At 35.1% G+C, this 27,797-nt stretch overlaps 3 protein-coding genes across 3 annotated transcripts; 1 reads left to right on the forward strand and 2 right to left on the reverse strand.

The window, feature by feature from the left end:
• Positions 1-12,408: 12,408 nt before the first annotated feature.
• Positions 12,409-13,215, forward strand: LOC147281990 (uncharacterized). The gene has a single exon (XM_086248149.1). The coding sequence runs from the start codon at positions 12,409-12,411 to the stop codon at positions 13,213-13,215; it is 807 nt and encodes a 268-aa protein (XP_086104275.1).
• A 1,531-nt stretch (positions 13,216-14,746) lies between these two features.
• On the reverse strand, positions 14,747-17,991 carry LOC147281991 (protein BUD31 homolog 1-like). The gene is made up of 4 exons (XM_086248693.1): positions 17,858-17,991; positions 16,067-16,167; positions 15,741-15,928; positions 14,747-15,146 (listed from the first exon to the last, which is right to left on the reverse strand). The coding sequence occupies exons 2-4, from the start codon at positions 16,158-16,160 to the stop codon at positions 14,991-14,993; spliced, it is 438 nt and encodes a 145-aa protein (XP_086104819.1). The 5' UTR covers positions 16,161-16,167; positions 17,858-17,991; the 3' UTR covers positions 14,747-14,990.
• A 749-nt stretch (positions 17,992-18,740) lies between these two features.
• LOC147281992 (ubiquitin-protein ligase) lies at positions 18,741-27,584 on the reverse strand. The gene is made up of 17 exons (XM_086247981.1): positions 27,484-27,584; positions 27,241-27,379; positions 27,097-27,146; positions 26,400-26,488; positions 26,206-26,311; positions 25,352-25,388; positions 25,101-25,252; positions 23,936-24,467; positions 23,137-23,412; positions 22,279-22,424; positions 21,650-21,997; positions 20,904-21,147; positions 20,554-20,609; positions 19,983-20,063; positions 19,766-19,810; positions 19,597-19,665; positions 18,741-19,499 (listed from the first exon to the last, which is right to left on the reverse strand). Exons 2-17 carry the CDS (start codon positions 27,353-27,355, stop codon positions 19,326-19,328), a joined length of 2,520 nt encoding a protein of 839 aa, XP_086104107.1. The 5' UTR covers positions 27,356-27,379; positions 27,484-27,584; the 3' UTR covers positions 18,741-19,325.
• Positions 27,585-27,797: the final 213 nt, after the last annotated feature.

Consider the following 27,797-nt stretch of genomic DNA (forward strand, 5'->3'; position numbering starts at 1 on the left):
CAAAAATTCACCCATTGCATTGTTGAGTATTTTGGTTGATAAGAGATACAACTCTTAACAGTACCACGCATATGGTGTCCGTACATGTTAAACATAAAAATATTAGAGTATTTAACCATAAATGAAGAGACAAACTTTATTTTTCTAATGTAAAATACTAACTCTCAACACTCCTCACCTTAATTTGAAACTGTCCCAACAACGAACATAACCTTTTTAAGGAAAAAATAAAAGAGAACTTTGATGGTATTTATGGGAAAATATTTGAAACCTGCCGACACTCATATGGTTTTTTTTTTTTTTTTTTTTTTTTTTTTAATTTGATAGATACTCGTATGGATTTTCATAAGAGTCCATTAATAAACAGGTACTGACAATTTTTTTTTTTTAATCAAACACACCCAAAGTTCCATTATTTCTTTGCGGGCCACATTCTGTAAAAATTCAATAGCTTATTCTTCTTTTGCGGTCCACTTGCTAGATCCCTGCGCAACCTTGTTTTACCTGCATCTACACATAATCTACAGTTTCACCTGCATCTACACATAATCTACAATTTCACCTGCATTTACACATGATCTGCAGTTGCAACTTCAATAAACTGTAGTTTCAGTTCACTTACAACGTTCCAAAAATTGCAGTTTTAGAATTAAGCTTAAAAAAAAAAACTACAGTTTCAGAAACTGCAGTTAGTAATTGCAACTGCAAGTCTGCAATAAACTGCAGTTTCATTTGCAATTAGTAACTGCAACTACAAGCTTGCACCTCTAATAGTAACTGCAACTGCAAGTCTGCAATAAACTGCAATTTCACTTGCAATTAGTAACTGCAACTGCAAACTTGCAACTCTAATAAACTGTAGTTTCAGTTCACATACAATGTTCCAGAAATTGCAGTTTCAGAAACTGAGCTTAAAAAAAAAAAAATCAAGAACTTTCTACTGATAAGAAATCAAAGTAGGAGTCTACCACGAGCTGTGATCATGTCCAATCGAGGAGAAGCCGGAGTGGTCAGAGCAGATCCAAAAGGCTTCCATCGAGCTCGGAGTAGATCCATTGCTTCTTAGTCAGCGTTGAGATTTTCAAGGCCGTTAACAGCAGCGCTGCTCGTGGTGGTGGTGTTCGTCCCAGAGGTGCTTGCTCTACGAAGAAGAAGAACAAGAAAAACAAGAAGATGATGAAGAGGAAAGAGAAGAAAGACATAGCGGGGGGAGAGAGAGAAGAAATAGAAAGGCAAAAAGGAAATAAAATGACAATTGATCAGATTTCAAAATAAGCTACCTAAGCTACAACTTACCTTGCTGGCTTGCTGTTAAATAAAATTAATTGGTGTATTGGAGAGTAAAAACAATAGAAAATTAGGATTAAATACCAAATATTAATAGTTTTTCAATAAAGCAGCAAGCCACTAATTTTTTTTAGTTTAGGTACTAACCTAGAGTAAAACATTTTGGATTAGGTCACAAATCAGTTTGTTATATAGTTGTGATTGTCGAACAGTCACAGTTGTGATTAAACTGTGATTGTTTCAAATTTATAAAAATTTAAAATTTTTAAGAGTTTAATACTTTTGATTTAGGCTTGAGGGATGAAGTCATATAACTCAAAGACTAAACATTAAAGTTTAAGCCTTGCAAATATTGGAAAAATAACAAATCAATAAAAAAGTTATGACTGTTATACAGTCACAGCTCGATATAACCATGTTTTTTAAAATTGGTACCTAAACTGAAATTTAGCACCTAAAGTAAAATGACATAAATGTTTTGGTAGTTAAATGAAAAAATATTATAATTTGGTACCTAAAATTAACGAACCTTAAAAACAATAAGTAAAAGATATCTTAGGATAATTAATTCTTTTCATAACTCATAAGTAACTGAAAAGTATTAGCCAACCTTTGCCGCGTGGAAATTTGGGGCAATGAAGCCAATTGATGAGTATTGACAATGAATTTTTTTTGGTCATCTATTGACAATGACTTTGTATTAATACATCATGCTCAGTCTAGCAAGGATTCAAGGAAACGACAATGGAGTACAAAAACAGGTCAATTTTGCAATTAATGCTATATGATCAAGCATATAATCCAAATCAACCAAGGGATTAAATTAAGGGTTTTGAATTAATGCTGAGTAGTTGTTACACGTTACCTAGTCATGTATTTCAATCTGATTTTAGATTTCATATCTTTTGTTTTTTGAGAAACATTTAGATATCTATCTATAATTTTTGGTCAACATTATACCTTTATATATCTCTTTTAAGTTTTAATATTGGCTTTAGCCTTTGAGTCATCACTCATACGAAATATTGTATGGTATTTCGATTGATATGTGGTCACTTCTGATCCCTCGATCTCCATCTTATCTTTAACGAAAGGATAAATAAAAACCTCAGCTATTTCTAGTTAATTGGACCAATGAAAAAATGTTCATCAGTTTGTTGGGATATTGTTTATTAGCTTATATAAAATTGATTTACATAGCTTTCATAGAAAATATTTTTAATATTGTCTATGAATATTGAAATGAAAATTCTCTAAATTGGTTTTGGTCCTCCTTCTTCTTTAGGATTAAACTGACTATGTTAACTAATTAGATTTCTTGTGTATTGAAGGAGTAAGATGTTAAATGCCTTCTAACTTGAAGGAAGAAAATGAATTAGTCATAAGGGGTTAATAACTAAAGCAAATTATATTTGCTAACCCTTATGATTAATTATCTTATTCTTTCAAATTAGAAGTTTCTTTCTTAAATAGACATAAAGTCTAGTTATTTAATATATCCAATCTACTTATTGACACTAAACGAAGCCTAATAAATCAATGTGAGTGAATTATGATGACTTCACCTCTCGGAGTCTTCTTCATCTTGAGAAATTATTATATGTGGCCATAATACTATATGGCATAGTGACGTAATGTTAACAATGTACTCAAATTTTGAAATCTTAAACTCTTAAAAAAGTATATACGTATTATATTTTGAAAAGATTGATAACACTACGTTAACATGCTATATAATATTAAAATTATATATATACAATAATTTTTCAGATCCATGAAGCAATTTTTCAGGTACGTGGGGTCCCCGTCCCCAATTCAACGTCTTCTAGAAGCAAAGCAAAACAAACAAAGAAGCTTCTATATAAGTGCTACCCAAAAGTACAGAGTACAGACGCACCCGGCTCCTCCTAGCTATTATGTTCCCACCTTCCAACCAAAACCAATTCATAAAGATTAATGAGCCAAACTCGTACGTGGCTAACAACTCAGCTGTTGATCGACATGTGGTGATTAATTAGCATCAGATCTTCAGATGATAACATTGACCTGTGAGTCTCCCTGATTGTGACTACGAAATGTCAAATTATTTGTGTTGCTGATAGCGGTGAATTCAGAAATTAACTATTATGGGGTCAAGATTAAGATGTCAAAGATTAACAATGGTGGAGGCTGGTAATGGAGAGCTAGCAGGGCAGCAGAGGTTCAGGTCTGTGCGCAGGAGCAGAGGTTCAAATTTCACTAATTTGTTTAATTAACTTGCTAAAACGATGTCATTTTGACAAGTTTAGAATTTAAAGAAAAAACCCATATGCATGATGCATCTCACGTGCTGCAAATTCAGCCTTTCTCTTTCCTCTGTTCAAACTGTTTTGGTTCTTCTTATTCTTGCCCTTGCCAGTCATGGCTGTCACCAATAGTCTTGGTTCATTCATAGGGTCAAGAATTTTTATCAAGCCAAGCATTTCTGGGTTCATGAGATCAAGTGACCCTATTGACCCCACTGTAGATCCGCCCCTGGTTGCTGACGTGGTTGGTCAGTCCAGTTTCTCAGATTGAAATTGAATGTTGGACATGAATATGAAAATGTGACAATGGAGGCATACTTTTAAGGAGTCTAAAGGGATGGCAGAGCTATCCTTATATTTATTAATTTATGGAGTTATTTTATATTACGAATATGTATATCATAACATAAATTCTTATGTTTTAGTAGGAGAAAGTTAAAAGAAATATTTATATATCATATATGTTGGTAATGCTAGAATTTAGAATTTTGTATTTCATGTACTGCCAGGTGTTAGCAATCTTTGATTTTCATTACGATAGCAATTTTGGACTGTTTTGGAATTGGAGGTCTTGTTTCCAAATCTTCTCTTATTGGATAATGCATAAAAGTCTTTAGCAATAAAAATCTATAATGTGCATATGTACATGTATTTTTTTGTTTTTGGTCAAGGCATATATGTACATGTATATAAGAGCATCCTCTTGCTTACGAACCAAATATATATTATAACCCAAAAAGAAAATAGCAGTGGGTATTCTGCTTGATATACATATGAGATATTATTTTCTAATATTAAAAAAATAAAAGTCTTTGGTTACTGGGTAATTTAATTGCTTTGCACAATGCAGTCTACCAATGAATTGAAAATTTGATAATATTCCTGTGTTCAACTGTTCAAGTCTCTTGGTCTTGAAGTTTGACTAGGATGTATACATCTTCATCTTGTCAACAATCCAAGAAAGTTTAAGAATAAATATGTTACATGGATCCCTCCATTGCAGCGACTATCCCTTCAACTCAATCTTTAGCTGTGGAATCTTAGTTGGCTCCGATTATGGTGAGCCTCCCCATAGATTCTTTAGATCATGACGGCTGCAATTAATGGTTGCAAACTTGCAACTTGCACCTTGCTTCACAACCTAGATTGGTCAAACACAAGGCGACTTCTAGTGTACTGAAATTTTACTGTCTTTATATAAAGACTTGTTACTTCTAAAATTACTCAAAATGTCACTCGCTTAATTTGCTACTCAAAATAACTGTCCACAGCTAGCTGAAGCGCAATTGCATCTACATCTATACTGCGACTCCATATTTTTTCTTTGTTTTTCTACTTAATATTAATGTTTGTAGGGTTTATTAAGGTTTTTTCAGTATTTTTAAGTATGTTTTGGGTTGATTAAGTAAAATTAGTATTTTTTTTTACTAAAAATATATAATGGAGCTATAATATTGTAACTGCAGATACAATTGACAATAGTTTTTGTCATAATCTAATTATATATCATTTTGAGCGAAGTACCCAAAAATATATATATAATTAAGAGCATGTGTGTTGCTATGCTAAGTGCTTGTCTAAAGACAAGATTTAGTCCAAAAATTAAAAAAATTCTACATAGCTGGACCAAATGCAAGGTTATTATTGCCATGATAAAATTTAGGTTAAATTTAGCCTCAAATCTTGTTATTGCTATTTGCAAAGCCAAGATAAGGTGGAGCCCAGCTGAGAAAAGCAACTGCTGTAGAGCCCACACGGCAAAAATTGAGTGGACAAGACGGGACTCGTGCGCAGCTCCTGACCCGACCCACCTTCCCCTGATGTGCGCTAGCCCCAGCCCATGGGCTGCCGACACATGGCGGCATGGGTCACAAATTTGACCACTGCTTCTTCCCGTTGCAATATTAATAGGGGCAAAAATTTCACCAGCCAATGGCTGCACGCCATGTGGCCCTCCAGTGGCTTAAAGAGTTAATTTTGCTTATTTGTTTTTTGTTTAATTCGATTTTTGTCATTTTTTTTTCTATTTAAATATATTTAATATTATACTTATATTAAAGATCTTCTTAAAATAATTACAATAGTTTAATTAAACTATATTAATTTATAAATTTTAATTTATAAAAGTATATATGAATATACTTAGGGCTCGTTTAGTACGTCGGACTGTATTGACTAATTTCTGTCGGATAGTATTAATCTATTCCGGAGAGTACTGAATGTTTATCCATAATATTATCAGGCGTTTGGTGCTCTGTCGGATAGCAGCGGATCAGACTATTTTTTTAATTCTTTGATAACTTAGTAAAAATTAAAATTCATATGACACAAATTATTTTTGGCAAGATTCATACAACCAAGATTTTTTTTTCTTTTGTTTTTGCCAAGATCTATAGGACAAGAGGACATGAGGAAATTCATTCTCATAATTGTAGAACTTAGGATCATACGTTTTACATAGTATATAAGCACATCTTTATTCAAGAACAAATCATAACCTAATTTCCAAAAAAATGTAATAAAATAATCTATTGAATAAATTTAAAAGAAAAAATAAGAAGAGATAATTAGACATCATACATAGAAGAGGAAATATATAAACAAAGAGAAGAACAGAGAAGAAGCATATTGGAGAAAGTATGAGAGAGAGAGAGAGAGTGAGAGATGGATACCTGGAGAAAAGTGAAGAGAAGAACCTGTGGAGAAGATAGCAGAGAAAACCCTAGGGAGAAGAAGATGAAAATAACGTCTGTTGATTTTCAGCGTGTTTTTGTTTTCTCAATTTAAGCGTGTATTATCTAATCCTAGGTGTGTGTTGTATTAGTTAGTCAAGTAAGGAGAGTATTAAAAGCCCAGTCTGGTTTACATAGTCAGGTAATTAAATAATACAAGTGGACACCAAACAACTGACATAGATTATTTATTCCTATCCAGAGCCTAATACGATGTACCAAACATACCCTTAGTAAATTAAATAGATGAGTTTTAGCCTTTAGTCTTTTAGTAATGTACAGGTTTGTGCATTTGGCTATAAAAGCAAAAGCTAAATCTTGCCTTTAGCCTTGTCTTTTGCCTTTAGTAATGTATATGTTCTAATGAATTAAAATTCATGAATCAATATATACCGCTATTGTAGAATAACCCAAAAACCAAAGACAGTGGTTCACAACCTAGATGGGTTGAAAATGAGCTCAATGTACAAACTCTAGCAATCTGCATCATGCAAGGTTGGTTCCTTGAAAAAAAAAAAACTGCAAAAAGCATTAGTCAATTGGATCAATGGGAGTACTATTATACTAAGTTACTAACCATATAAAAATAATTTTATTAATTACTGCAGCATTATATGTAAGGGCTCCTGTTTTGAGGTTTCAATTAATTCAGTTTATTGGTATATGCATAATTTAAGCTTCTGTAACAATCAAGAGGGTCAACAATGATAATTTAGGTAATTAGGTCAGACGAAAAAAAAAAGGGAAAAACCTGCCCAAGATGCGCAACTAGTGTCTGAATGCATGACCTGCCAGTACAGCTCAATTCATGCATGTATCTGTCAAAGCTTATTGACTGCAAGCATCACATTTTAATTAATTAATTTCTTAACAATAATTTGGAGAAAAGTTTCAAGTTGGAATCTATCTTCAATTAAACAAAAGAAAAATAATAACTAGGTAATGATATAGTGAGATTTCTAGTTTGACCTAGTAGAGCTTAGTACGAGTTCGATTATTGACCTCTTGGCGCCTCACTGGAATAAAAATTAGCTCATGAGAGAAAATATTGGGGCCAAATAGAATATATATATATATATATATCAATACAATAATACTAGAAAGATCAAATTTTTCTCAAATTTTAATTAACAAATAATGTGGCATACTTATAATATGTGCAAACAATGACCAAATATGATTAAATAAAACATTATTACGTTAGTTAGTACTTAGTATCTTAAAATCAAAGATTTGTTTTTTAGGATCAATGCTCACCATCAATGAAGTTACAAGCTAGCTCATTTGGGATTTGCTTTGTTATTTGAAAAAACTAAGTTATGGGCTGCACGTGTCACATGTTTATAACTTTCCAAACAATAATTTGGTGATGGTTTGGGCAAATGTTGGAGGCAAATGTGATATCGCATAAAAGTAGAAGCTCACATGGTGAACTTTTCCCATGTCTAGCTTGATCCATCTGTCATATTTGTTGTCATGTTAAAGAGTGAAACATATTTTGAATGCCATTACAATTTACAAGAAACGAAAAAAAAGAATAATAATAAAGTACATGTTAGTTGAATAAAACCTGCACTCATTTCAATTTTGTGCTTAAAATAATTTAAATTTTGAACCTAGCTATTGTCAATGTTGAAAGCGATTTGATTCCAATATTCTTGATTTGATGTGGCTCTCTCTCTCTCTCTCTCTCTCTCTCTCTCTCTCTCTCTCTCTCTCTTGTTTTCACTTTTTTTTTTTTTTTTCTCAAATAAAATATACATTTCTATAATTGGCATCCATGTGTGGGATACTAGATTTGCGATTTTATTCCCTCTCCTTACAGAGTTTGCTGACAGTCGTGTACTATTTGATTCATGTCGTTTTACAAGATTCTTGAAAGGCATATTCAATATGGGCAATGCCTTATTGGTCTTCATTAAAAAGTCCAGATCCTATATTTGTGTATTGATTTCATCAAGTTTTTATTTGATTTTCTTTCTAATATTATAAAGAGAAATTTGTAAATTTACCACCCATATCATAAGGGGTGTATGCAATTACTATCCAAATAAATTTTTATTAGTAATTGCCATTTAGACTTTGCGCCATATAACAACGTGACACCTATGTCAGTAGTTTTGATCAGTAGTTCAGTACAAGTAATCAGAGCACAAAACATATTATCACAAAATCTTAATTATTCTCTAATGTAATTACAATTTTGGTCGAAAATTACAGAGCAGCCTCACAGAAGTCAAATAACCCGCCAATAATAGGACATTAGGTCTAAACTATGTACTGCTTGATATATGGTTTACATGAATCCAAAATGACAGTGGAATATTTGGACTATATTCCGCCAGGACCACAAACAAGTCTATTCACTTGTTTGGAAATATTTATTATTAATGTCTGTGGGTAAATCTAGCCTTGGCCTAAACTATGGACTAACCAAACCTATATACCTCATGAAAGCCAATGTTTCCAATCCGAATCTTTTGTTTACATATGATATGTTAGTTCTGTATATATCATTGTTTAACAATTTAAGTTTTTGAGGCACAATGATTGTCTAATATGATATTAGATTTTTGAGCTGCATTTGTTATTCTCGCTATTTCTTTTACTTTTCAGAATTGTTGGATACTTGATAATCTTTTGTCATCCCAAAAATAGTAAGAAAAAGAAATAAAGAGAAAGTTAATTCTTATTTTGTAGTGCTGCAAGGAAGTAAAATAAAATATTTAGCTTCTTCATGGCAAATTTGCAACCAACCTTTCTCTTTTATCCTTTTTCACTTTCAAGAACCGCAACTAACTTTTGTTCCCTTAAAATCTTACCTTTTTTCTATTTAAGAAATGTATTGGCTATCTGAACAACATGTTTTAAAATCCAGTCTAATTTTAAATTATAATTGTCCTTCTCTGAAAGTGAGCCACATTCTAATTCAAAATCAATAAAAGTGAATAGACGCATATTACTCGCTATTGTAAGGCAAAACTCTATATTCTTGATGTGGAATACTAGTACTCAACAATATATAGGGGGTTTGGGCCACCACCTAACAATGTGATAGTACTTAACAATTTGGACTAACCCTTCCACTCTCTTGTCAAGTTGACTGAAGTTTCATAATGTTCTATGAGCTCAACTGGATGTCCTTATAAATCAGTAATTGAGTACAGCCCTCCAGGTCCCAGTGAGCAACTTGGGAATTTAAAAACACATTGGGGTCTGAGAAGTTGGCGAACCCAATCATGATTTTACACTATCACTAACACCATCCAAATTGTGAAGCACTAAGGCCTTCCACAGTGGTGAGCTTGAGAGTGAGAGTGAGAGTGTCCTGAAGCTCTAATTTTGCTTACAATGGGCCGGAGTAATGAGAGTGAGGGTGAGTGAGGGTTAGAGTTGAGGGTGAGGAGAGGATCTGGCTGAGAGTGAGAGTGTGTGAGTTTTTTATCACAGTGGGCCCCACCGAAATCGAAAAGACGAAAAAGGGCAGAGAGAAGAATTAAAACCCTTCAGCACAGTCCGAAATTTTCGAAGAAGGCAGGGGCATTTTTGTACTTGCGGAGGGAGAGAAAACAGTGGCCGACAAGCTACTGTTCAGCCAATAAAGCACCGAAATGGAAAAGACCATGAAGGGCTTTTGACAAATTCAAAAAGTTGAGGCACGGTCCGGAATTTTGAAAGAAAGCAGGGGCATATTGGTAATGCGGAGGGAAGGAATAAAGTGGCCGACACGCCACTGTTCACCGCAGGTGCTGCCTCCCACTCGCCCACACGCGCGCCTGCTTCACACCGTTGGCCCAGATCACTTGCCCGTTGCAGATCAACGGTCCTCTTTTTAAGCCCGGTTTCAATTAAAAAATAAAAAAAAAAGAAGGCAGCAACACGTGGCAGCGTCTGGAGGCTCAGATGAGTGTATCCGTTGGAGATCAACGGCTAGAATTAATTGACCGTTATAATGCAATTAAAAATACAAAAAAAATTCGAAAAAATATTTAAAAATTCTGAAAAATTTATAACGGCTATTTCATCATTTTTCCTATAAATTGAGCATTCACACTTCATTTTTTCACACATCTATCTATCCAATTCATTCATTTTATCAATCTATTCAAATCACCTCACTTTTCCTAGAAAATTCTTTTTTTCCAATCATGGAAAATGCAAAGAAAAAGAATTGGTCCAATGAAGAAGAGGTAGCGCTTGTTGAAGCTTGGATGGAAAATTCGGAAGATTGTGAAATCGGATCCAATCAAAGAAACATGGAATTTTGGAATAAAGTGTACGATCAATTTATTCGGAAATCTCCTCTCGCCGTGAGGAATGGGCGACAAATTGGGGCGGTCATGGCTCACTTCAAGAAAATAGGGCAAGCCACCTCGAAATATCATAAATGTATCTTGGCGGCCGAACGATCACGCACTAGCGGGCAAAATCAAATTGATACGGTGAGTTTTGCTAATTAAACTCAAATATTTTTGTTAATTAAATTCACATATTTATGTTTGATTAATATGTGTGTACTCTATTTTAAATTGTGTATACTTTATTTTTGCTAGTTAAACTCAAATATTTTTATTAATTAAATTCACATATTTATGTTTGATTAATATGTGTGTACTTTATTTTAAATTGTGTATACTTTATTTGTGCTAGTTAAACTCAAATATTTTTGTTAATTAAATTCACATATTTATGTTTGATCAATATGTGTGTACTATATTTGAGATTGTGTATACTTTATTTTTGCTAGTTAAACTCAAATATTTTTGTTAATTAAATTCACATATTTATGTTTGATCAATATGTGTGTACTATATTTCAGATTGTGTATACTTTATTTTTGCTAGTTAAACTCAAATATTTGTGATAATTAAATTCAAATATTTGAGTACCATTTATAATTCATTAATTTGTTTTCATATTACTAGGTGACCTTTGCCAACGCACGATACCAAGCAATAAACCCGAAAAACCGTCCTTTTGCTTGGCACCATTGTTTTGCTAAGATGCAACACTTTGTGAAGTGGCAACATGCACAAACCGACACCCCCACTGATGCCGATACCGAAGCTGAAGCGGTTCAATTGAGCGCGGATGAGGATGCCCCGGCCTTTCAACCACTTAGCGGTAGTCGCCCGAGGCCACCTGGTAGAAACAACTCCAAGAGGGCCAAACAAGTTGATACTAATGATGATGACCTTGCTGATAGTATCAGGTTTCTTTGCCACGGGCAGAAGGACATAGCTGCTTCACGCGACCGATTGATCAAAGAGCACACAGATTTCAAACAAAAGCAGCAAGATTATGAGGTCATGGGCAAGGACCTCACCAACATGCACGGAGAACAACGAGTGTTTTGGGAGGCACAACAGCGTGAGGTTTTGGCGAGGTGGAGGGCAAGTGCTGCTAACGAGGCCAATCAGGGCACGTCAAGCTCGGGAGGGTACTTCCCCAACACTGACTTTTCACAATATGACTGACGTGTCATTGTTTTTCCAACTATTTCTGTCGTGTACTTTATGTATGCATTTTATTATGAATTAAAATAAAATACCCTATTATTAAATATGTCTCGGATTCCTTTACTTTTCCAAGATGATAAGATAGCCTGTTATGACTGATGATAAGATTTTGATTCGTTTAACTTTCCAAGATGATAAGATTCTGATTCGTTTAACTTTCCAAGATGATAAGATTGCCTATTATCACTGATGATAAGATTCTGATTCGTTTAACTTTCCAAGATGATAAGATTCTGATTCGTTTAATTTTCCAAGATGATAAGATTTTGATTCGTTTACATTATCACACCTAGTCTATAAATTTCACCATGTCGTGCCTTCACCAATTCACTCTGCTTAGTAATTGCAGAAAATTCGTTTACACTTTGCTTCAGGATGTCTACCCCCCACGATTATGATGCAGATGAAGAGATGTTTCAGGCACAACTAGACATGTACGATGACCAGCTCGCAAATATCACGGCGTGTGCCATGGCTGCTTACCGACGACATACACAATGAAGTGAAAGAAGGCCAATACATGGAGGCACATCCCAACCACGACGATATATCCCTCGAGACCGACAACTAGGCCATGGTCTTATTATGAGCAACTATTTCGACCCTGGAGCAAGATATACTGAAGAGATGTTCCGACGACGCTATCGGATGAAGAAATCACTATTCTTAAAGATGATGCAAGATGTGTGCAACAAAGATATCTACTTCCAACAAAGACAAGACGCTACTGGAAGATGGGGCTGTACGCCAGAGCAAAAGCTGACTTCGGTCATGAGAATGCTCTCCGCTGGGTACTCGGCTGATGCCCCAGACGAGGGCTTCCAAATTGCCCAAACCACAGTGCTGGAGTCATTCAAGAAGTTCATAAGAGTTATTCCGGAGGTGTACGGAGCGGAATGCCTCCGCACACCAACAGTGGCTGATCTCCAACGGCTATTGCGTAAGGCTAAAAAAAGAGGATTCCCAGGTATGATAGGGAGTCTGGATTGCATGCATTGGGAATGGAAAAATTGCCCAGTAGGACAACAAGGGGCATATCAAGGCCATTATCACACCCCAACTGTGATATTAGAGGCCGTTGCCGGGTACGACACGTGGATTTGGCATGCCAATTTTGGTTTTTCAGAGAGCAACAATGACATCAACGTATTGGATGGCTCACACCTTTTTGATGATGAGGAGCAGATGCGAAACCATCAGATCAAGTATAAGGTTAATGGCAATGACTACACAATGGGGTATTATCTAGCGGATCGGATCTATCCCAAATGGGCCACGCTTATACAAACAATAACGAATCCGGTAGGAGAGGCAAGTCAGCTATTTGCAAGATATCAAGAGTCCTACCGGAAAGATGTCGAGAGGGCGTTCGGGATTCTGAGGGCTAGATGAGAGATTCTAAAAAAGCCCGCCAGAGGATGGAAAGCCAATTATCTGGGCTATATTATGAAGACATGCATAATTTTGCACAACATGATCATTGAGGACGAGCGTCCAGAGGACGAGGACGATGAATCGGACGATGACATTGACCACGTTCAGGAAAGAATCTCCCGGGCTGTGGCACGGTATGACACTGAACCATATGATGGAGGCCAAAGTTATCAGCCAATTCTTTTAGAGCAACGGCTTTCTCGGGTTAGGTTGATACGGTCAACAACACTCCACCGGCAACTGAAGAATGATTTGGTCCAGCACCTTTGGACGCGAGAAGGAAGTCGTGGCCAAGCACAACGCCGACGCCGGCGATGAACGCCGAAATGTTGAAGATGTCTCCAATACCATTGTGTGTTTGTTTGTGTTTGTGTTTGTGTTTGTGGCTGTCGTTTTGTGTTTGTTTGTGTTTGTTTGTGATTGTTTTTTGTTTTATTTGTTTATGTTTATTTATGTTTGTCTTAAATTTTCTTGTTTTATGTTGGTGAAATGAAATAAAGGTATTGGTGGAGACAAAATATAGAATTTATATTTTAGGTAATAAAATTATAAATTCAAATATAGTCAATATTGACCTTATATTAAAGATCTCTTTAAAATAAAACTAATGGTATAATTTTTATAAATATTTAAACTATAAATTATAACTTAATTATAACTTAATCTAACTTAGGCTTAATTTAATTATATACAATTACATTACTCTCAGCTCTTACTCTCAGCACCACTGTAGCTTCAGCACATATCACTCTCACTCTCAGGACAAAAAATCACTTTTCAGGCCAAAAAATCACTTTTCAGGCTATGTCTTACTCTCACTCTCACTCTCACCACTGTGGATGGCCTAAGATGAGAAATTATTTTGTATATCTGATACACCGTTATATGATGTAACAAATTTAACGTGTCATAATTATAATATGAGTGTATGTTATTAATATTATATTCTACTAATATAAATTAGTTACACCACGTAATAATGTATCGGATATACCCAATAATTTTTCTATTGGAGAAGCATGTTTTTGGGACATTTCAGCAGAGTCGGACTCAAATTGTAGGGCCAGTCATGACATGTCAATTTTGTTCCCTCTTTTTCCTTTGTGCGGGACAAGAAAAAGCCCAATTTATTAGGCTCTTCCATTGGGCTAGAATTTGGAAACACTGGCGGCCCCTACAAGAGCCCAATTTAGAAGTAGCTTGTAAATTACTTCATGGGTCCAATAACCAACAAATGTTTGGGGGTCCCACTACAACTCACAAATGTTTGTGGGTCCCACACAGGCTTTTCTCTATTTTTCTTTTGTCTTCCCTGATTTATATGTTTCTAACAAAAGCATAAATGCTTATATCACTCAAAAATGCTTTTAACATTTTTTACAAAATACAAGCAAAAACACTTATAATTATTTGAAAGCGGTTTTAGCCCTTCTAAAAGCACTGCCAAGAAGCCCCAAATTTGTAAAACAAAAAATGGTGAGAAACACTTTAAACCCAACGATGGAGAACTTTGAAGTCCCAAATATGCTTTCTTCTAGCTTTCAAGTTGCAGTTGGTTAAAATATGACAACGATTCATTTGCAACATCAGAGACATGTTTACTGATACATTTGCAAAGGGTCCAGCTTCAGGAAGATCAAGGTCAGCTGAAGGTTACAAATTCCAGCAATACATGTACCAAGGATAATCTGGCCCAGCCATCTACTATTACAATTTGCAGAAGATACAACTGATCAATCTCCACTGGCACAGCCCCTACAGCCACAATGCACACACTCTATAACCTTCTCCTCCCTCAGATGCTTGGGCACTCGGCAGACGCATGTGGTGGCAAAGTTGTGATCCCGAGGCTGCATGCATCTTAAACAGCAGAGGCGTTCATAACCAGGCTGCAAGACAAACACAAACCATATGCGATTGATTTAGAGTTGAGAAACAATGTAATAGACTTAGATAAATGGACAGCAAGGTACATGTGCTTGTTGGCATATTTTCTTTATTTTCTCAACATCCTAATTAAAGTAACTGATATCCATAACAACCTGCAAATAAATGGTACAGAGGTTCCTTAAACATCCTAATATAAAAAATAAAAATGCACTTCCAAAGCATGTAGTATGAGAACTTCAAAAATGAGTTCAATCCATGTACAAGACCTCTCATATTGACTTTTATCCACATCACACTCCCCCAAGTCCTGAGTCTTCCATGAACCTTCTCAAAAGTTTGTTGAGTAGGCATATTCATGCCATATCATACATGTGTCCCATGCCTATGTATCTTCCTTACATTTGCTAATTTTCTAGCATGCTATGTTTGTCCCCATTCTCTTATATTATATTTTTTCATGCATATGTTCTTTGAACCTTATTTATAGGTTTTTCCTGATTAACTACTAAAGTTCCAAATCATAACCAGGCAAGGTAAAAACACAGAATAGTAGCAAATAAAAAATTCAAGATAGAAGAGCTTCTGAGACAAACCTTCTTCCACTTTGCAATTAGATTGCGGTCAGCATAGCCTTGGTCCAGGCAGAACTCGTACAATTCCTTGGATATTTCATTTCTCTGATGGTAAAGGTCAAAAATGTAGCGGCTCATTTGATGTGCTATTTTGAAAATAGGCCACAAGGCCTCACATTTTCTCTTACCATCATGAGTATCATTCTCAGCTGTCCAGAAGATAAAGGGAATATACATTAGTTTTTTTTTCTTTTGTGTGTGTGTGTGAGTAAAGGGGGAGGGGGTTGTGGATGGGTTCTTAAACATATTAAAGTGAACAATGTAATAAATACATGGAAGATACCAACCTTCTCTCATCTTTGCTTGGAGTTCACGAAGAGTAGGCTCAATCAGTTCCCATCCTTCTGGGTAGTTGACTCGGTTAGTCTTTACCTTAGGCATTTTCTACCTGGTATCAGTGGCAATATATAATGAATAAATTGTTTGGAAATTTCAAAGGCTATCAACGTTTGAAGCAGCAAGAAACAAGAACCAAGGTGTAGACAAACGTCTAAACCCAAAACAAGAACACTGGAATCCACCAGATTGAGAAAAGTCTCAAAGTTTTATTAAAAGATTGACAGATTATCAAATACACAGCAACTATGCCTATATATAGGCATCAAACCCTACTCTAGCTAGGAAAAATAGAAGGGAAAGCCTAATTAACAAAGGAAACTAATTTCAAACCCTATTCCTACTAGGAAACATATAAGGGAAACTCGTCCTACTAGGAAACTAATACTAATCCTAACTGAAAAAGGAAACCATAAAATTAGAAATATCCTAAATTTTGACCCTAAAGTTGTCCTACATCAACGGTCAAACAACATATTCTTCCCACAAAAAATTAAAAAGATGTCTCAGATATATGAAAATACAACAATAATTTAATCAGAAAAACTATTCAATACAAAGAAAATGATCAAAACACCTTTACTATTAGTTATAAACGATCATCAGCAGCAGCAGTAGCAACAATGAGGAAAGCAGCTGTTTCAAAGAATACATTCCATTTTCATCTACTTATTGTTTTAAGAAACATTTATTTTCATCAGGGGAAATCATAGATAATGAAAACACCATGAACCTATCCAACTCTACTTTCAATCGGAGAGTACTGTATTGTATTCAACTACACCGTATTATAAAGTTCAAAGTCCTATTGCGCATTTGATGTTGCACCAAACTAAGAGGCTGGATAAGTTCTGCTGTTTGATGCAACATCAAACTAGACTGCATTTACTTTTTTTGAAATTTTTAAATAAAATTAAAAAATAGTTTTTGTTATATAAATTTTTTATTTATATCTTAATAATTTTTATCAAATGAAAGAAAGAATAATTACACATTATGCAATTATTCCAAGAAAGTTAGCACAAAAGCATAACTTCATATTAATTTTTAACACCAATATATAATCAACCCTCTTAATTTTTTGAAAAGAAAAAAATCCCCATCTTACATTACTTAAGTTCATATTTTAACATAAATATACAATCACCCCATCTAAGTTAGTAGTATAATTGCATTAATTAAGCCAAACATCATCCTCAACGACATCATGAAGACCCATAGTTTGAAAGTGCCAAGCTAATAAGAATGTATGCCACTATGCCACTATCTTTATTTCTTCCATATTATGCCATAATCATTAACTAAACACAAACACAGTCTGACATTTTGATTCAGCTAAAAAACTATAAAATTCAAGTTTTTAAATTAAGATAGTCTTCAATTAATCATTAACTTGAAAAAAAAAAATTGAACCCAATAACTTAAAATAAGTTATTTCAGAAGTTGCTCCAGTCTTCACAACCAACATAACGCGATAGTTTAAAGCATGAGACCTGCAACAGTTGGGTTCCATGGACTAAATTCCTAGACCACATATTTTGATCAGTAGCATGGAAAATCGCTCTTCCAGACAGTGATTAATAAGACAAACACACAATCTGAAACTAATAAACCTTTTATTCTGAATTCGGATATTTTAGCAAATTGAAACCACCTAAAAGAGAAAAAACACAAAATCCAAAATCCAAAATCCAAAATCCAAAATCCAAAAAATGGATTTAGAAATAGTTGCGTTTGAGTACCTGATGGAGATGAAAGGAGGGAAGGATGCGGTGGCGACGGCGCTGCGGCGAGAAGAGAGGCAGGGCACAGCTACAAAACAGAGGGAGAAGAGGGTGGTTAGGAGAAATTATTACGTGTAACTATACACTGTAATTAATCCAATCGTATTATAAAATGGATACATATTATTAATATAAATATATTTTTTAATAATAAAAAAATTATTAGACTTAAAGTTTTTTAAAAAAGTAATTTTTAAATGAACATCGAAAATATTTTAAAATTTATAAGAAATTTTTTTTAATTTATAATAAAATCATTCTATGATTTGAAAGGTATTTCTTTATATTTAAAAAATATTTCTTTTTTTAAGGTGTAGAGTAAATTTTGTAGAAATTACCGCTCAAAATTTTAAAATTAAAACATAACATAAAAACGTAAAAAAAAAAATGACTTAATTAAAAATTCTAAATCACTATCAATTTTTAATTTAATAAAAATTTATAAAATAAATTAGACTCTAGTCTCCTTTGAATTAATTATACCACTTAGATACACCTATTAATTTTTGCCGCGTAAAATAGATTTCAATTTAGGAATTTCAGAATTTACTAGAAATTTCTATTAACCGCTTTTCCTCATTTAACCATAAATTTTACCGACTTTTGGATTAAACCCCACCCATTCTTTCCTTATCCATCGGAAAAGTTATCCTGCTGGAGTGCTGACACAGTGTTATGAATTCATGATTGTATTAACAGGTGTCTACGTGTTATAACACCAGATCAACTTGTAGTAACTATTACACACAATAATTATCTGTAAATTAGACACACCAACTATTATCATAATGCTCTTAATTCTTAACTTGATATGACAATATGTTATTTGTTTATATCTAGCTCCACATTATTTTTTTCTTTTTTGAAAAAAAATTTGAAATCTACTTTGAATCTCAATTATTTACAAAACTCTGTTTGTTTTGTTGCTGCAGATATTGGCAGAACATTCGGTCGCCTGATATTAAAATGCAAAAATAATTTATCACAAGTTTTACTTTTACAATAATGCACAGCATACAACAATTGTTCCACTTCCACCACACTGCCACCACTCACCCGTCACCCCCATAACGGCATTGGTTACTCTATGGCCGGTTAACGGATTCACGAGGGCTACTTTTAGCTTGGGGTAAATTGGAAACTACCTGTTTCCGTTACTATCCATAGAGTGTTTCGAGTTGATTGTAGAACGGGGAGTGGTGACCCCTATAAGCCTCTTTCACTCAACTGCTACACTATACTCGACGGTGGCTTCATACGGTGGGATTTTCCTAGGGAGTCAATGGAACGCGGATAATAGAATAAAATCCAAATTCTGCTGGCTCCCAAACGAAGGGGAAAAGAAAAAAAACAAAAGGCTTTTGGGATGTCTGGACATCTTTACATATCAATCTGCTTGAATCCCCATCTCACCTTTGATCAGTTTTTACAGTCTTTCCTTCACCACTGTTCTAACGACAGTTTTGCTGTTCCATACCAGTACAAGTGTTTCTTTGTGCACTGACCTCCTACGAGCCTCGACAAATGAAACGTCCAGTCCATACTTCTCAGACTTACATCTTGCTATCTTCACAGTACTTAAGAAATACCTGTCAGCATGCTATGGCAAATAAAATGGATTAGACCTTATGTGAGAGAGAGAGAGAGAGAGAGAGAGAGAGAGAGAGAGAGAGAGAGAGAGAGATTTCTTAACTTACATCTGGAATATCAAAATCACCTTCACTTGCATCACACAAATCTAACGATACTTTCCTCAGCATTGGCAACTGAAGTCAACATGACAGGCAGTTGATATTAGTATATTGCCTGTTAAACTTGATTCCTCTAACTGAAAACAAGAACTTGGTGCTACATTTTTAATATTACCTCTGAAGCAGCCTCGAAAATAAAGCTTCTTCCTATCCCAGGACCCTGTATAATGTAGATTAATCCAGCACCAAAAAGACAAGCAATCATTATATTATTGGAATGCATGTTCAAATTGTGAAAGTAGATTAGTGCCAGCACAACAATAAGGTTTATCCATTCGATAATCGATAAGATGTGAAAGCAAGTTGAAAGGAAACATTCATTAAAATCTCACATTATGACGCAGCAAGAGATCTTCAAGAGCTTTACAGCCAAGAAGAGAAGAAACCCCCTCTGTTGTGACTTGTCCACATTCCTAAACAACAACATTGATCACATTTGTAAACATGAATGAGCACCTAAACATAATAAAGCTTTCATGATAAAAGTAGTGCAAGGACCAGATGTGTCAAATAAATTATTCATCGACACATAGCATGTATATTGGCTAAAAACCAAGAAGCACTTAACTCACAGAACAAGAAATGAATGTTGAATGTCAGGTTTTCTTAGGCCCCATGTCTTTCGAGTAATATATACAATTAGTTTCATATTTCCTAACTCAGTCATAATAAGAGTTATGTATACATTCTCTTCACATTTTCATAACTCAAGCAGGGCAAGAAGGAGAAGAAGGCAGCATGCCCAATTCGCATATAATCCTTGCTCCATGTAATTCCACACAGACGAACAAAATTATATATTGGAACTAATATATAAGTCATGCTTCCACTTATTATCATGAAGCATATTGAAGAACCAAAAGAAATTGGAAACAAGCAATAATAAATTTGAAAATGGCAAACCTCGAGATGGATAGAAACCAAGCCTGGCCATCCATGCAAGATTATCAGTTGAGACTCTGCAAGGAAGACAGAACAACAAGGTAAAATGGCTTATCAAATATCTTCCTCTAACTCAAAAAGAGTGGCTATTATTTTCAACTGCTCCAGAGGTACATCCACACACAGATGAGACAAGGAAAAGAAATCCCTGTAATGCACTGCAAAGAAACCAATAACAGGTCACACACTTACGGACTCCTTGTTATTGAGATATTGGACCATGACTTAGATATGAACGAGGAAATGTCTATGTGCTACATCTAATATAAGGCAAGTTTAAACAATACCCTTTGAAATAAATAACTCCTAACCTGAATTAAGAAGTCTACACCCTAGCAATGAAAGCTCAACCAGATTTGCACAGCTTTGAGTAAGAATAACCAAATCGGTGTTGGTCATCCAAGGGGTCACTCGCTCAAGCTTCAACTTCCTCAGGTTTGGCATAGAAAACTTGAAACTTAAAATACATATATCACCAAGACAGTGACACAAAGCCAACTCTAGCAAGTTCTTCAGGTTTTCCATAATGTTCAAAATGATGCTATCAGATATTACCTGTAAAGAAATGAAATCTTTGGTCAAATGACAAAATATTTCATATTTATATGTAGGTTTTGATGCAAGAGCAACATATATTTTGACATTAAAAGAAAGGAAATAGACTGCTAATAGATTGAATCCAAGAGTGACCAAGTAATAGCACCAAAACTGCATGGAGATACCCAAGGTGACATCAGTTAACTCATACTAATCTGATCACATAAGATTTTATCTGACGAGTTTCTGAAGCAAATACATGAATAGGGTCTTAATGCAACCTCCTCAACAAGATTTCTTGACAGACCATAATCAAGAATCCAAGAAAGTACAAAGTTCATGAAGATCTATAGAGAAAGTGTATCTCTTGCAAAATTCAAACTATTAAAACACTTATCCCAAAAACAAATGAGCATTTTATATTTCTGATATGACAGCTAATGCATGTATAACAGTACAAACCAAAGGGGACACCACAGGTGTTGCCTAAAATTATCAAAAATTCCACTAATAAGTATACCTGAAAGTAAAGAATAATAGACTCTAGCAGAGGACAAATAGTTGGTAGTTTTCTCAGTGCACCTTCACCTAATGATCCACCTAAGCCCACTGTTATTTTCCTCAATGATGTGATTGCAGGCTCCAGAGCTTCAAAAGAGGAGTAAGAAAATCCCCATCCAAGTTCAATTTCTTCCAATATGCAGTTTCTTCCTATTTCATTATGCAGTTCTCTGGAAGAATAGGAGGAAGAAAATTCTCCCTTTTGAGCGTCACTTTCCTGTTGAGACAAATTTCTACAGCCCCTCGCTTTCAAACACTTCAAGCCTGGATTTCCACTGACTAGATGAGCTAAAGCAGCTGTGGAAACCTGAAATTTTACAGGCACATAATTACTATGGTTGCATGACAATAGGGACACATGATTTTGCCTGTTTTTGTTTAGTCAGCCGTGAACCAGTGAACCATTGAAAAGTATAGTGACAAAAAGGAGATCTGTTGGCTCATTATTTGGACCAGTATTTTCCAACAGACTTATATGCCAAAAACCGATGCTACTTTTCTATTTTCCCTTTCTTTCTTTCTGTTTTTGTTTTTTTGGGAGGGGGGGGGGGGGGGGGGGGAGATGTTCCGATAAACTTGATGACCCACCTTAGTATTAGAAACATCAAGCATCTCCAAGGAAGAACCTCTGAAAATATATAGAGCACCATCACTAAGGTGAGTATCATGCAAGCAAAGAGTCTTCAGCTTTTGCATTTGAGACGTAAGCTTTAGAAGAGATGTTTCGTCAACACCTGAGAAAAAAAGTGATTGATCATACAAGTGGTCCCATGACCTTTAGGCCTAAGTCCTTTTTTTTTTTAATATAGACAAGGAAATGTAATTCAATCAACTTAGAAACCATGATTCTCAACTGACTGGATTTGTTACATCAACCATTTGAGCCAATTTACAACTTAGGTCCTAACTTTTGTCAAATCATCATCCAACTGGTCAATGGTGACAAACATTAGTTCCTATTATAACAGATTATGGACCCACAGATAGCAGAAATGCAAAGAAGGAAGGGGGATATATATTACTAACCTGAAGTACCCAATAGAAAGTGTAGTTAAGTTAATGCTTTGTCAAGCAACATCCCAAGGACTTCCCACACTTAGAAAATGTGACTTCTCTCAGGTTTTATTTGTTGTATATGGAAGCAAAAGTAGTGGGCAGAGAAGCTATATACACATTTCACTGTGAACTATATGGATAATGGTGCCTAAAAACAACTATTTGCAACTGAAAACACAAGTGCTATTATCTCAATTCTCAAAAAGTATAAATTAATCAATAAAAAAAAACCCTCAAATTTCTGCCTGACAAAAGAAAAAAACATACAAAATGGAAACATATTCAACTAAAATATATAACTCTATTTGTGCCCTTTGGCACCATTTTTCCGAATAGAAGAGAATGAGAATGTTGATTCGAAAAGAAGAACAATAAGGGAAAGACACTTACACTTGCAGCCACCCATGTGAAGTGTTTGAAGATTAAGTGCCAGGGAATCCAAATGCTTATTTTCAATATGTTGGACAGCAGTATAATTGGAAGAGCTAGAGCAAAGAGCAGAAACTGAATTTATCCCAAAAGAAGTATCACAAACTAAAACTGAATGCAGCTTAATACATTCATGTAGAAGAGTAGCTATGCCAATGTCAGTTAATGAAATACACCCTTTGAGGTTTAGGTATTGTAAGGAGACACAGAATTTGGAGATATGCTGGAGGTCTGAATCTGAAATAAATTATAAGGAAGAGTTAGCGAGGCAATCAATGATGCAAAAGGTGACACCCATAAAAAAAGGATAAACAAATATTGCACAATTATGAGTTGCATGTTTGTGAAACTGTGCATTCACTATATCGAACCTTTCCTGGGCCAGTTAAATTTCATGCAAAAGTTGTTAAATAAGAAATCGAATAATTAGATACTTTTCATTGCAAGGCATTCAAACATCAGCATAAAACATTTTAAACATCCCTAGACCAGGACATTAACATATGCATGTGAAATGCTGTCATCAATTGCATGCCATAGATGTGCAAAAATTTCCTTTTTATGAACTCTACAACACTCTCATGCCCTATATGCAATAAAATGGCGAATTTTTCCCACTAACTTTGTCCACAAGTTTAACAAATGAGCATGCCACTGCCAATCCCATCACAGAGGTATTCCAAACTATGTTTTGGAGGTATGGAGCATTAGTGACTCTATTCTACAGCACATGTGAAAAACATATTGAAAACTATCTCACCACAGAGATCGCTTCGGCCCTCCAGTGTGAGCTTTGCTAGTGACAGTCCAAACTTGTAAAAACCAGTCTTATACAGATGACTATCCCCAACATTTAAGGACAAATTTGATAGTTGTGGTGTTATAGCTGGACTTGAGGATACAATGGACACTTTTGATGAAATAATTGGACTAGTATCAACAGTTAAGTCAACTTCACAGATCATTGGGCATTTCCGCACCAGTTGACGCAAGGTGTTTGTCTTTAAGTTCAAAAGAAAAGCTGCCTTCAGTGTTTTTAAAGATGGAAATGATTTGCAGAAGCACTCAATGGCAGTTTCAAGATGTAGCCTCGGACACTTGGAAATATCCACTTCTTGTACTGCTTCAAAAGACGAAGTTGGCAACGATTTCAGTAATGCTGAACATTGATCTTTGTCAAGACGTTCAAGCTTAATACTCCTTAATGTGGAGCCCATACTGTGTGAAGAAGGAAGCAAAGACAAAAGTAGCATTGCTGATGTTATCTGTGGGCAACTTGAAAGGTTTACCTTCTGCACAAAGAGAAAAGATAATGATACAATCATGAGCATTGGGCAGTTGGACCCTTATTTAGGCAGGTTACATTGGATATCAAAACAAACTGTCTTCCAAAAATATTAGGAAACTATATACCGCAAGGATCTATGATTTATCTCTGTATTTAATAAATCAATAGTTTCACAATAAGCACATAGAATATGTCTATCCTTTTTCTTAATAAATTTCAAATTTTGCTTAGTCTTTATATTGCATTATGGAACTTGATACACCCATATAACTCTCCCTTAACTATTTTGTGTACAGTACTCAGCGCTACTGCCTTCATATGAACAATACCTATTTGGCTTTTGAGAAAATTTTATCTGAAACAGCTTTTTATAACCTTTTGTACCACTGAACCCAGAAAGAGAGAGATAACATCAACGACAAGTGGAGATGGAAATTCAAAAAAAAAAAAACTCACATCTGTTACTCCCCTCCCAAATGTAGGTTTCAGGAAACGATGCATATGCACATGATAAGACAGGGAAACACCCCAAATGCTATTTTTTCCATTGCATGCATCTTCAATCATATGAACCCTCAACCAAACAAATTTACCAGATAGCCTTCTGAGGTCCTTATAGAGAGAGTGACAGGAATACCTTAGAAAATTTTGTCAGCCGAATGCTTAAATCATGCAAGTGTCCATCTCCGAAGGCATCTATTGAGCCAGTGGATGGAATTTTCAGTAGTCTGAAAATTGAATTAATGCTCTCATCAGCAAACTTAGAAAATTGACAAGAACGCCTTTTTGCTGAAAAAATATCCCAATCAATTTATGTAATTAATGGATATGAAAAAGAAAAAAGTATCTATCAGTGCTCTATGTATAACACCATAAAATTAAGCATACCTGCAGCAAACCACAGCGGCAAAAGGCTTATACGGATCTGTTCAACAACAATAATAGATGATTCAATTGAAAGTAACTTACTAAAGATTTGACAGATAATATTGCCTGATAAGACATACATAGAGCAACCCAGAATACTATTTCAGATTTTTGGTTTATGCATACTTAAAATTAGCAAAATTAAGATCTTAATGTTAAAAAAAAAAAATTAGTCGCCCTGTTACTATGGATTTTACTTAATATATAAAGTTAAAAAAGCAAATTTACAGGAAATATGCAGAAAGAAGTTCAAGGTGCAAATACAGATGAAGTAATTTTTATGCTTAATTTAATCATGGACAGATACAGCAGCGATTAAAATACCAAACGTATTTGTTTCCAAAGCATCTGAGGGATCAATTTGGTAGCATTACTAATGAACTTCTATAATACTGTAAATCACAGTAAATAACCCTTTACATGGTTCATATAGACTTATAATTAACTTTGTCGTCCCTATGTCCACATACTTGTGAATGTCACATCATATCTTGCTGCCCACATTATGTTAAGAGACATAATAGGTAGAGTTTGGTTCATATGGAAATATAATGCTAAGCAGCCATTAAGTGAACTAAAAAGTTTGAGCGGTCAAGTTGTTAAGATGATATAGTTACTCACTCTTCGGTAATTTTCATCTTGAAGGTTTAAGGCATTTCCTTCCTATTACTAATCGTCTGTCAAATATGGTGTATCTTTTTCTATAACTAATATGGAGTCATGTTAGGTCATGGCCTATAATGTAGCAATTGGAAGTAAGAGATCCTAGGTAAACAAGTCACCTTTCCCAGGACTGAAACATTTTCAATCTGTACCTCTTTTAAAATTCCAGGGCAGTCATCTTCATTTCTGCTCAAGCCTTCCATCCGTTCCGTGTTAGCATCGAGCCAAACTAAAAGTCCATCAGAAAGATACATCTCACTGTAAAAGACCACTAAGAGCCTATCAGAGTGCCAGGATGTCTTACAGGAAATTAAAATTGAACAAGGCTATTCAAAGGAAAACTAACCTGTCTACTGTCAAATTCATGTGCTTTACACAAGATTGTAATAAGTCATATGGAATAGATACAAAACAATTCATAGATATGGCCCACATCTGGAAAAACAAACCATAATCTGTCAGCTTCAATTAGTGAGTAGGTTGAGCACAGTGACAAAAAAATATCACACCAAGCACAGAATTCATAAGCCTATCAATATTCGAATCCCTAGGATCTGATGTAACTTCAGTGAAAAAAATATCTCATTCAACCATTAGCAACAACCTGATCTGTAAGGAAATATATGGAAGCATCTGTTTCAGTTTAGTCCATCCTCAGTAATCATGTCAGTTCTCATTGCCTCTACGGCTCTACCCATGTCCCTTTTGGGCTTCCTTCAACCCTTATATCCTTCTCATTTCCTAGCCGTCTCCAACAGAACCCTCTTATTTTTTATAGACCAGGCATGATATATTAGGCCTAAACGCAAACATCAGTAATCAAGAGAAAACCCAACTCCTATCAGCTAAATGTGACATCATACTGAAATAAAATTGTCTACTCCTGATCGCATCGATCTGTACCTATAACCCGCCTCTACGTGAATTAATATTCAAGCATAGTTATATTTTTAACATACAATCTGATTGTGCAGAAGTCAATACCATGAAAAATTTGGGCACAAAGAGGCAGCACAGAAGCTAAATATAAGTTGGGAACATACGAAATTTCTTGCAAGATAGCTCGCACATAATTCTGGAAGAAAATCACGGGCTGCAATGTATTCCAATTTCATCTATTAGACTGGAAACCATGAAGCTAACATCAAACATGAGTTCACTAGTATAAATATCAGATAGTTTCTGACCATGCTCTAAACCAAAGCTCCAAATAGAAATCAAATCATCCAATTGTATCTGTTGTGGCACCTCTGACGATGCTACTACCTTAGAAAACCAAGTTGTACATTTTGTGATAAGCATCTCCACTCCAAAATAAAGTGCACCCTGCAAACTCAACACAGTGTTTTCAAAGGAATGTAATGGCCAAAAGGATGATGGTTTGAACAATTTAAACCAATAAGTAAATAAAGCAAACTTAATTTATTTACCTCAAAAAGAGGGAGGAAATTATTTGATGTAACATCCAATGGGCAGCCATATACACAATTGAGAACGTTTAGAAATGTTTCCAGGTTCCATTCAATTGCTATACAGTGTTTGTGGGAAAATCCACATCAATCCGAACAGCCAATCACAGCTCGACACGTGGCTGGTCAACATCCACCTCGGAGTTTGACTCTCAGTGGTCAAAACTTTGACCCCCACGTCATCACCACTCGGCATCGCCTCTGCCAGCTCAGACCGGATCTCCACGCCGGCCCTCCATGTTCGGTCCGAGCCGAACCGATGATCTTCCGTGGGA

The sequence above is a fragment of the Dryas octopetala genome, chromosome 6, assembly GCF_963921425.1.
Source record: "Dryas octopetala chromosome 6, drDryOcto1.1, whole genome shotgun sequence".
NCBI lineage: Eukaryota > Viridiplantae > Streptophyta > Magnoliopsida > Rosales > Rosaceae > Dryas > Dryas octopetala.

What these genes read in the sequence shown, in the direction of transcription:
- LOC147281990 (XM_086248149.1), top strand. Translation starts at nt 12,409, where the DNA reads ATGAGCAACTATTTCGACCCTGGAGCAAGATATACTGAAGAGATGTTC.
- LOC147281991 (XM_086248693.1), bottom strand. Translation starts at nt 16,160, where the DNA reads ATGCCTAAGGTAAAGACTAACCGAGTCAACTACCCAGAAGGATGGGAA. An exon ending in CCAAGCAAAGATGAGAGAAG is followed by an intron (nt 15,929 to 16,066) that starts GTTGGTATCTTC and finishes TCTTCTGGACAG; the next exon opens with CTGAGAATGATACTCATGAT. An exon ending in TAATTGCAAAGTGGAAGAAG is followed by an intron (nt 15,147 to 15,740) that starts GTTTGTCTCAGA and finishes TTTGTCTTGCAG; the next exon opens with CCTGGTTATGAACGCCTCTG.
- LOC147281992 (XM_086247981.1), bottom strand. Translation starts at nt 27,355, where the DNA reads ATGCTTATCACAAAATGTACAACTTGGTTTTCTAAGGTAGTAGCATCG. An exon ending in GAGCTTTGGTTTAGAGCATG is followed by an intron (nt 27,147 to 27,240) that starts GTCAGAAACTAT and finishes AATACATTGCAG; the next exon opens with CCCGTGATTTTCTTCCAGAA. An exon ending in GGCTGACAAAATTTTCTAAG is followed by an intron (nt 24,468 to 25,100) that starts GTATTCCTGTCA and finishes CTCTTTGTGCAG; the next exon opens with AAGGTAAACCTTTCAAGTTG.